This window comes from Daktulosphaira vitifoliae, unplaced genomic scaffold (genome assembly GCF_025091365.1).
Source record: "Daktulosphaira vitifoliae isolate Bord-2020 unplaced genomic scaffold, ASM2509136v1 Scaffold_1, whole genome shotgun sequence".
NCBI lineage: Eukaryota > Metazoa > Arthropoda > Insecta > Hemiptera > Phylloxeridae > Daktulosphaira > Daktulosphaira vitifoliae.
Window position 1 is genome coordinate 5,588,821 of NW_026099572.1, and position 11,936 is coordinate 5,600,756.

An 11,936-nucleotide genomic window follows, 5' to 3' on the forward strand; every position below is an offset into this window, starting at 1 on the left:
GAATTGGACCCAGTGATCCCCCATGGCATATAATTGGATAATTATTAGGTATATTTTTTCTTTTTCAAGTTATTTCAACTAAGTTTAAACAAATAACTTTGTATATAGAATTACGAAAAAACACACAATCCTAATTTCATTTTTATTCAAATACCTACAGCGTACATATATTCGTGTATATTTGAATGACGGAAGTACTATTGGAGGTAGTATTAAGGATGGTAATATTAACTCTCCTAATTTGAATAAGACTTAAAATTTCAAATTTATTTTTTCATCATGTTATTCATTAGCTATTGCAGCAATAAATTGATTTTTTTTTAAACAGGCTTAAGACAAAACCTTGAGCTGTACAACAATATATAATGTAGAAATTATTTTCGTAAATTTTTCATTGTTTGGTTAGTATGTTTCAAATTATTCCCATAAAAAGTTCGCAAACATTAATTATATTATATTTTTTTTTAGCATAAATTTATTATTTTATATATAGTTATCAAAATTGTATGATATTATTTGGATTATCATTTGAGATATTTTGTCTAACGACTGTTAATTATACTGCAAGTGACATCAAGAAATTTAACCATGGTGAAATCAACATTGTGTTCAATCATAATTTTTACAGTTTTTTGTCGTTTTTCCAATGCGATTGATTGGGATAAATGTCCCCATGGAGAACTTATGAAGTCAGAAGTAATATTTAGTGTTCCCAATAATGTTATCTTAGGTGAAATAAATGGTGGTAATATTACCGATGAGCAATATCACTTAGCCATGAAAATTAGGTCGTACAAATTATTGTATTTAGTGGTAAATTATTTAGAAGGTGCAATTGGAACTAAGTTACTAGAAAAAATTGAAAGTTTGATAATTATATCAATAGAACATATCATTAAATTCATGAATTATCACCAAATAGATACTTCCGAATTAAAAGTTTTTAAGAACAGTTATTTTGTGAAACCATCTATTTACAAAGAAGATTTTTCTGTAACTCATATATTGAATGAATTAAAAAAATATCTTTATCGTTGTTTAATTAAAGATATTTACAATTTCAACGTTAAATTATTAAAAGAACCTGAAATAAAAACTTTTCAAGACAAATTTATTGAAGATGCAATTAATTCTTGGACCCTCTTTGATAATTTAATGATTGATGAAGAATTAAAAATAAATTTGCCTCTGAATAATTCAAATCCATTTCATTGTATGATAGATGCATATAATGTTTATAATAAAATTTATAATGTGTACTACATATCATTAGAAGAAGTAATATAGAACTTAAATAAGAATATGTGATATTTTGACGTACCCTCGATAAAAGTGAAAACAGACACAATATAATAATCAAATCATTATAAAATTAAAATTTGAAGCTTCAATTGTAAGTGAAATATTTTATAGTAAATTAGTCACTTATTACACTGGAAATAATTTTATTCTTAAATATATGTAACTGTCCTTAATTAAAAAATAATAAATTACACAGATGTATAGAAAATTGTTTGTTACATTTTTATATTAATGTTGATTTTGTGTTACAATAATTTAAGAGATGTCTAAAAATACTGAAATGTGTTTTCCGATAGAGTTTTATAAGTGTGCCATTCCTAAATGGAATTACGTTGGCCAGTGCCATAACTAGTACTCTTAGGGCAAGGTTGTAAGGACTAGGGTTATATTATTAGTTATACAGATGCTGTTACGTACTATCATATGGTGTACAGTTATAAAATAAAAATTTAATTTTAGTAAAGAGAAAAATAAAAGTTTCGTGATTAATATCATACAAAAAAAAAATTTATTATTTTATGGTTGATCAATTTAAAGAATATTATAATTTACATAGATCACAAACAAAATATTGTTTGTATTTGTGCAAGGTTCTAAGGACTAGGTTTATGTTATAAGTTATACAAAGGCAGTGGCGTACTATCACCATCTGAATTATAGAAATATGTTTACTCAGTTTTACATATAGAGCAAAATAATAGAGCTTCGTGATCAATATTGTATACAAAAAATTTATTACATTTAGTCACCATACAAGATTTATCTTAATATTAGTACAAGTAGCATCTTATCGTATTTCATTTGCGTTTAATGCCATGAGATAATAATTTAAGTATCGCTTATAATTGAACTTTCACTTAATATTTACGAAATTATTAGACCACCTTATTATTTAAAATTTTTGAAAATAGAAGGTACTAACACAATTTTTTTTTTATAAATACCTTGGATATTTTTTTTTTTTTAGATCAATTTAAAAAAAATTATGTATTTGAGATTAAAAATAATTCTGTATTTTGTAAGTAAAAATAAGCCCATTAAATACTATTATTATACCATATTATAAAACACCTGTTTTGTTTTATAAAAAGGCAATTTTAAGATAAATACAATGTATAATTTTACATTTACGATAATATATCAAAATTACAATTGTTGAAAATGTAAATAAAAAATTAAAATTGAAAATTATGTAATAAAATTTTAACAATTTTGATGTACTAATCATTATATTTGACTAAAAATTGAATAACACAAAAAGTTTTTTGGGGTAATTTTGGTCAAATTACTTAAAACACGTTGAGCAACCAATACATTTTTTTTTTAAATCTCAAATCTTCACAAAATGCCTATTTTACTGAATAAAATAAAGTTAAAATCATTCTCATTAAAATTTCGAAGATTTACTTTTTTTATTATATTATACACTTTTCAAAAAATACATGATTATATTGTATTGTGTTTTATTACTTAGTGAAGCGCCACAACCTGGCTGGACAGAGTACTAGCACAATAATATAGTAGTCAAGATTCAAACTAATTATAAGCGTTCTCTAAAGTGTCTCTCCACTTGTCGACTAACCAGTCTGATCTCAGCCATAGTGCGGGCCATCAGAGTGCAGGACACTAACATAACTTATTGTGCATAAATCTATCAATTTTCAGTGATAATTAGGGTGGCATAGTTAATCAATCACTCTGTACAATAATATTATATTGTTCTTGTACAAATGGTATGAGTTAGATATAAAACAAACGAATTTGTTCAATTTAATTATTTTCGTAAATTTATCATTGTTTGGTTAGTATATTTAAAATTGTAATTTGAATTTTTGAAGGTAATGTCTTTAACTAGATATCATTTTTAATTTTTTGACGTATCATTACAAATAATTGGTTCAGTAAGATCAAAAGAAAAATAAAAGACACCGTCTTCAAGATAGTCAAAAAATAAAATCACTTAAAATAAATTCCTCCTTAGCATCGCATCGTAGCTAAAAATTTATATAAACAATATTGAGATGGTTTAAAAAAAAAATTTGACATAAACATCTCGAAAAAAAAAATTATTATTCTTATGTATTTTTAATCATTTATACTATTATTATAAGATGTTTAAATGACCATTTTAACAATATTACTATTATAAATGTTACAAAAATATAGAATAAAATTTTTAATTTTTTAGAAAATACTGTTATTTATCCTAAACAAATTCAAGTTTCAAATATAAAACTGCTATAATTTTTTAAGGACACTGATTCTAATGATATTTTATTGAATTTACAAGGTACAATAAGCATTCTTTTGGCGTAGTTTTTATGAAAATATATTGAAAAACCTGAGTACAAGAAGAGTTTTAAAAAGACCAGGGAACCTGAGAGGAGTTAGTATTGACTCCTTTAATTCGAAGAGAAAGTTCGCAAATTTGATATTGACACAAAATGAATATTATAAAATTTTAATTTGAAGGTTAAATTATAAGTGAAATATTTTATTGTAAATTTGAAACTTATTACAAATAATTTAATGTCATTCTAAAATTATATGTAACTGACACTAATTAAAATAATAAATTACACGGATGAATAGAAAAATTTTTGTTGGCTTTTTATTTTATTGGTGACTTTCTGTACTAATAATCTTCCATTTGTCAAAATATACTACAGTGTAGTATATTTTGACAAATGGAAAATTATTATAATTATAAGTACTACTACACGTTTTCCAGCTAATGTTTTACCAGTGTGCTATGCTATTCCTAAACAGAACTACGCTGACCAGAGCTATAACTATAATTATTGGGGTGGGGACCTAAAGTCTAGGCATTTGAAATTGTGTAGACGAGTTGTAACTCTATCTGTAATCTTGTAAACTCAACTTGTAGTTATGCCTATCGTTTAGTTCCATAAAAAAATTGTGTCTTAATATATATACAGAGTGATTTTTTTATCATAACACACTCAAATACTTACAGAATAAATGTAATTTAAAATTTTTTTTGGTTATCATTATTTACACATTATTCTTGAATTATTAACTATTTAATATTTTTTAAATCCATCCCTTATACCTTATAAGTGTGTCAACTTTGTTTTTTTAAATGGGAACACATATTTTGAATTTAATAAAATGTTTGAGTTTTTAATTGAATAATAAATGGCATTTGATTTTTTAATGTAACTTTATTAGTTTATTAGATATAAACATTTAAAGTTTCAAATTTTTGAGTTAATACATGTATAAAATAATGGACTGTACGTACAATAATATTATATTGTTCTTGTAAAAAAGGTATAAGTGAAATACAAAACAAACATATCTGTTCAATTTAATTATTTTCGTAAATTTCTCATTGTTTGGTTAGTATATTTAAAATTATTTACCCAAAAAATTCGCTAACATTACTCTATATTTTTTATTATAAATTTACCATATTATTATATATTTAATTGTATATATAGTTATCAAAATTGTATGATATTATTTAGATTATCATTTAAGATATTTTATCCGACTACTGTTAATTATCGTGCAAGTGACGTCAAGAAATTTATCCAAGATGAAATCAACATTGTGTTCAATCATAATTTTTACAGTTTTTTTTCGTTTTTCCAATGCGATTGATTGGGATAAATGTCCCCATGGAGAACTTATGAAGTCAGAAATAATATTTAGTGTTCCCAATAATGTTATCTTAGGTGAAATGAACGGTGATAATATTACCGATGAGCAATATCACTTGGCCATGAAAATCAGGTCGTACAAATTATTGTATTTGTTGGTAAATTATGAAGAAGGTACAATTTTAATTTACGGTTTTAATCGTATGAAAGATACGATAATTTCATCATCAGATTATATTATTGAATTCATGAAACAATATAACATAGATATTTCTGATTTAGAAGATTATATTAAGAAAATTTTAAATTCAGATTTAAGTGAAGAATTATATTTTTCATTTAAAGAATTTCTTCGTAGTTCATTATTTGAACAGATGATAAATTTCAATAAAAAATTATCAATAGAAACTAAAACAGATGATTTTAATAGCCAACTTAATGAATCAATTAATTCTTGGAAGATTTTTTATAATTTATACAATGAAGAAACGAAAAAATATATTCCTCCGAATACTAATCAAATTGCTGATTGTATATATGCAACGAGTTATTTTAATAATAAAATCAGTACCGAGTATACATTTAAACCTTCTAAATACATGAAGCTATGGATGGATCTGAAAGCCATAACGTACATTGAGAAAAAGTGAAGACAGACACAAAAAAAAAACATCAAATCATAATAAAATTATAATTTGAAGGTTAAATTATAAGTGAAATATTTTATTGTAAATTTGAAACTTATTACAAATAATTTAATTTTATTCTAAAATTATATGTAACTGACACAAATTAAAATAATAAATTACACGGATGAATAGAAAAATTATTGTTGGCTTTTTATTTTAATGGTGACTTTCTGTACTAAATGGAAAATTATTATAATTATAAGTACTACTACACGTTTTCCAGCTAATGTTTTACCAGTGTGCTATGCTATTCCTAAACAGAACTACGCTGACCAGAGCTATAACTATAATTATTGGGGTGGGGATCTAAAGTCTAGGCATTTGAAATTGTGTAGACGTGTTGTAACTCTATCTGTAATCTTGTAAACTCAACTTGTAGTTATGCCTATCGTTTAGTTCCATAAAAAAATTGTGTCTTAATATATATAGAGAGTGTTTTTTAGCTTCGATGCGAAGCTGAGAAGGTATTAATTTTACTATGATGTTTTTTTTTTTTGTGTGTCTGTATACGCTCAATCTCAGCTGTCACTGAACCGATTTTGATGAACAATATGTCAAAAGATCACAAATCGTATCTAGTCGAAGACATTACCCTCAAAAATTTTAAAAAATTACCTCGTTCCCCGTAAACGGGGGAAATCCTCCAAAAAATTACAAATTTAAAAATCGCTAATTTTCGATATTCTTTCAATTTTTTTTAATTAAAATTGCCATAACTTTTTTAAAAATTACCGAATCAATATAATTTTTTTTTTATAGATACCTTAGGTATTCACCTATTATTTTATATATTTTTGTGAACATTTAACCCTTTACAATTCACAGGAAAGGTTTCAAAATGGTAACTTTTTTACAAAAAATTAACTTTTTCAACATAACTTTTGAAAATGTTTCAGAAATACTGACACTTTTATATATACCTTAAATTAAAGCTAATGTAATATACTTTAATTTGAAAAAAAAAATTGACTTCTGGGCTTGTCTTCATGGTGAAAATGACTACCGTATGCAAAAACATGCTATTTTTGTGAAAAAATTCTTGATATTATATTTCACATTTTTTAACATTATATTGCTATAACTTTTTAAAAAATGCATAAATCAATTCTGTTCTTTAATAATAAATACTTTATATATATCTCTTTCATTTGATATACTTTTTTTTAAATCGGACCATTTCCTTTTATACAGCTGGGGTACAAACCTTTTAAAATGTGTATAGAAAGTAGAACTTTTTCAAATTAACTTTTGAAAATGTTCCGGAAAAAATGACACTTTTATATATATATTAAATTAAAGCTTATGTAATATACTTTAATTTGAAAATTTGACCACTAATCACTGGATTTGTCTTCATGGTAAAAATGAATACCGTATTCAAAAATATGCTATTTTTGTGGTAAAATTCTGGGTTCTGTATTTTATTTTATTTTAAAATACTTGACAAGGGGGGTACAGATTTTTATAAATATTATATAAATAAAAATTTGAGATAGCATAGAAAGTTAAACTTATTTTTTTGTTTTTTGAAGTCGAGAAAATTAACTTTGAAATTTGAACTAGCTTAAATAGCTAATTTTTTCAGCCGACGTTAGCAACGTACGGTTTCCGAGTTGGTATAATTTGTGTTTTACAATCTTGGAGTACGAGGTTCCAACCCGCGTATGGAAATGATTTCTTTGCATTTTTTCTTAATTATTTTTAAGTTAGTATAAATTTTCAACTGCTTTGATTTTTATCTCATTTAGATTCAATAACTTCAATAAAGATCAAGGATCATTTAGTCGCCCCTTGTAAGAAGAAATTTCTTATTCGTATTAAAATTATTTTACTATATTTTAAGTTTTAGCTTCGATGCAAAGCTGAGAAGATATATTTTTGTGACTATCATTTATTTTCTCTGCTCTAACTTGACCTACTTTCAACGATACGTCAAATGACTACAATTCGTATCTAGTTGAAGATATTACCCTCAAAAATTGAAAAAAAAATTATAATTTATCAATTAAACAGTTAGTTATTACATGTTCTCCATAAAAACAATTAAAATCATTAATTTCTAATGTTTTCAAAATATTTATTAATGAATGGAGTTTGATATAATAGGTTTCAACAACAAAATTAAATCATTTTACNTATGATAGGTTTCAACTACAAAATTAAATCATTTTACTTTGTAATTTAATAATTTTTTTACTCTATTTGTGTGTGCTACTACTAGACTATAATATTACAAATTTTTTTGTAACATGTTGCTATATAAATCATTTCTAAAAAAATTGATTATTTTTTCTCCTGAATTAATAATTGATTTTTACATATATAATCAAATTTTATAATACGCTCAATTGAGTAAATCTTTTTAACAACTTTGTTTTGATTGATTCATTTAGTTGAAGTAAATCATTAAAATTAATTAAGTTCTCAATATTTCAATTATAGAATCTTTTCAACAAACAACAAAAGTTCCTAGGAAATTATTACTATTACTTCTATTTAAGTTATCTATTACCATAAAAATGCAAAAAAATATTGAGCTTTTCTGATAAATTTACAATAAATAGTAATTATAAAACTTTCTGACTGCATATTGATCTTAACGATACAATTTTTTTAATTGTCATAAAATTTTCTATTTAATGATGTCAATGTCAAACTTGCCAATTGAGCTAAAAGTTATGGTAAAATAAATTATTTTTTTTATTATAAACATTTACAACAATCAACTTTAAAAAATTAAAAAAATACGTTAAATATGTCATTTTCTTTATTTTTAAATTATTAATAATCAAATTAATATTAAATATTATATCAAATCAGTATTAATTTAAAACAATTTTTTTTGTTCTTAATTATTTTTTTTTATATGTAAATACTATTTTTTAATAAAATTAAAACTTAGAAGTGATAGAAAAAGTCTAATTGCACATTTGAAAACATGGCGAAAAGTTGATTTAAAATAGTATATTTTTGTTTCTGATGAAAGTTCCTTGTAGTCCAGTGTATAAAACTTATAACTTTGTTAACTGTTATAACTTTATCAAAAATGACCAAATTAGTATAAAAAAAGAGGGATTCAAAATGAAAACTTTTTTTTTTTAGTTAAAGTAAATCATTAAGATGAATTCAGTTCAGGATATTTCAATTGTAGAATCTTTTTAAATACCAAAAATTACTTAGAAATGATTACTATGATTTCTATTTAAGTGTTCTATTACGATAAAAATGCAAAAAAATAATGAGTTTTTCTGATAAATATACAGTAAATAGTAATTATAATATTATGTCAATTGCCACCGGAATTTCTGGTAATCTTTTTCTTTTTCCTTGCCTTAATCCCAACTATTTGGAGTCGGCCACCCTTATCCTAAACTTCCACTTGACACGATCTCCCACATCTTCTACGCTCACATCAGCTGTTCTCATATCGCATTCAATAAAATCCCTCAATCTCTTTTTTGGTCTTCCTCTATCTCTTCTTCCTTCAACATTCATTTCTATAACTGTTCTTACAGCTTCCGATTCTTCTCTCCTCATAACATGACTAAACAATCTAAGTCTATTTTCTGTCATCTTATCCACGATTGACGCAACACCTTTACTTCCTCTTATATGCTCGTTCCTTATCCTATCTTCTCTAGTCACTCTACTCATCCAACTAAGCATTCTCATCTCTGCTACACTTATTCTCTGCTCTTCTTTCTTATCAACCGCCTAACACTATGAACCATAAATCATGGCCTCACAATTTCATACTAAATTTAAAAACTATAATTAGTATTTATTCATATATTATATTTTAAAATCAAAGAACTACTAATCAGGATATAATTAAAGAAATAAGAGTTGATGTTGCTTTTGGAATAATACACCAATTTCTCTAAATTAAACACTATCTACAGATTTGTATCGAAGCGTTTCTTATGATAGCGATTTTAATCACTGTCAGATATTATCTATACTTGTCCCATCCATGCCTCGTCCACATTGTGCCCACTATGCTACCGTTTTTATCATAACCTACTCAATTACTTACAGGATAAATGTAATTTATACATTTTTTTAGTTATCATTAGTTACACATTATTCTGGAATTATTAACTATTTAATACTTTTTAAATTCATCCCTTATGCCGTATAAGTATGTCAACTCTGTTTTTTAAATTGGAACACATATTTTGAATTTAATAAAATGTTAGCTTCGATGCGAAGCTGAGAATTTGAGTTTTTAATTTAATAATAAATGGCATTTGATTTTTTAATGTAACTTTATTAGTTTATTAGATACAAACATTTAAAGTTTCAAATTTTTGAGTTAATATTCATGTATAATACACAAGGGATTACATTTAAATTAGCCAATTGGACCTTTTTTGACATCGCTGTCACTGTCACGGATTGTTTATTACCAATTATGACTACAATAGATATACTTTTTATATTATCAGTTAATGTATTTTTATGAACTCACAACAATGTGCCTCACTACTTTTGATTATAACAATGCTGTGTACCTGCGAATATTGATGTCATAAAAAACCTTTTTACTTAATTCACTTCTTATAGAGATGTTTTATTTGTGAAACGACTTTACGTTTAAGTGTTATGAGTCAGTTTTCAATCGGACCTGTATTAATGGCTTTGAATAAAGATGTTGACTAATAGATATAAGTTATTTGGCCACACTTTGAAAATAAAAAAAATTACCCAAAACTACAGAACTTTTTAATGGGAGCTTTAGGCCAGTAATGTTTTTTTTTTGTCGTAATCGTTAAACGATGAGATTTGTTATTTGAGTTTTCCATTATACAGTTAAATTAAACTGAACGTAAATTTTACTAAACATTTGTGCTTCATATGTAGTACAAAATATATTCTAAAAATTGAGTTACAAAGACATTTTACGTAAAACAATGAAATGTTATGGCTTAAATTACAGTTTTTATTAAAACTTTATTAGTTTTAAAATAATTATATTTTGATATAATTATATTCATATCAAAAAATAATTTTATTAAAACTATATGTAATTTATTTTTTCTTACTTAATATTATTATTAATATTAATATTATATTAAAAACATTTAAATAAAACTAAAAATTTCAACATTTTACTATTAAAATCAATTAAACCTGTAACTTCACATGGGTTTGCTGATTTTTCATAATTTTTAATTAAATTTATACTGATGTATAATTTTATCATAACATAAAATTATATTCTTATGTTATTTATTATATTTAGTATAAATATATTGTTTGATAAAAAAAAATAATTGAAAAGTATTTGATAATCAAACGACATTTATAAATAATATTTACAAGAATACCTAAATTGTTAGTTTTATACAATTTCACAACAATCATAAATATTTTATACTTAAATTTTTGATCATATCAAATCATGAGCTAATTATTTTATAGTATAATACTGTAGAGTAGCTTGAAATACTCAATAACAGCCAAGCTAATCAAAATGAATGAAATTGTGTCAGTGTCTAAATATTTTTGTATTTCCTAGTACTTAAGAAAAAATAGTATAAATATTTATTAAAAACTCTTTTTTCGATCTATTAATTGAATAAAAGATGTATTTGAGATTCCAAATAATTCTACCTTTTGTAAGTAAAAATAAATTACCAATATTATATCATATAAAACACCTGTTTTGTTTTATAAAAAGGCAATTTTAAATTAAATACAATATATAATTTTACATTTACGATATATATTAAAATTATTGAAAATTTAAATAAAAAAATTTCAATTAAAAAGTATTTAATTTAAATATTTATTAATATTTTCAAAAATATCATATATTTTAGCTTACACAGCATTTTTAAGAAAGGTATACGTTTTTAAGATGAGTGAATAATTTTTATGCAGTTTGGCTCTTTACAAAATGCCTATTTTAATGTATAAAATAAAGTTAAAATGGTTCACATTACAATTTCGAAGATCGACTTTTTTTTTTATTCATCCTAATATACACATTTCAAAAAATACATGATTAGATTTCATTGCGTTTTATTACTTATTGAAGCGCCCCATGTTATAATTGAAATTTTAATTAAGCACAAGATTTCTCCAAAGTGTCCCTCCACTTGTCGACTAGCCAGTCTGATCTCAGCCACAATGCGGGAAATCGGAGAGTAAGACACTAACATAACTTAATGTGCATAAATCTATAGTACAGTCATATCGAACTTAGGTTGTCCTTCAGGTAATTGAAATGAAGTAGGCCACATATCATATAGGTCTTTGAATAAAGGTAAAGATATTATTTGAGGTTTCATGTTGGTATTAGCTACGACCACAC

At 24.4% G+C, this 11,936-nt stretch overlaps 1 protein-coding gene across 1 annotated transcript; it reads left to right on the forward strand.

Moving 5' to 3' along the window:
- Positions 1 to 489: 489 nt before the first annotated feature.
- LOC126896117 (uncharacterized) lies at positions 490 to 5,757 on the forward strand. The gene is made up of 2 exons (XM_050668601.1): positions 490 to 730; positions 5,004 to 5,757. The coding sequence occupies exons 1-2, from the start codon at positions 589 to 591 to the stop codon at positions 5,576 to 5,578; spliced, it is 717 nt and encodes a 238-aa protein (XP_050524558.1). The 5' UTR covers positions 490 to 588; the 3' UTR covers positions 5,579 to 5,757.
- The last annotated feature ends 6,179 nt before the right edge of the window (positions 5,758 to 11,936 follow it).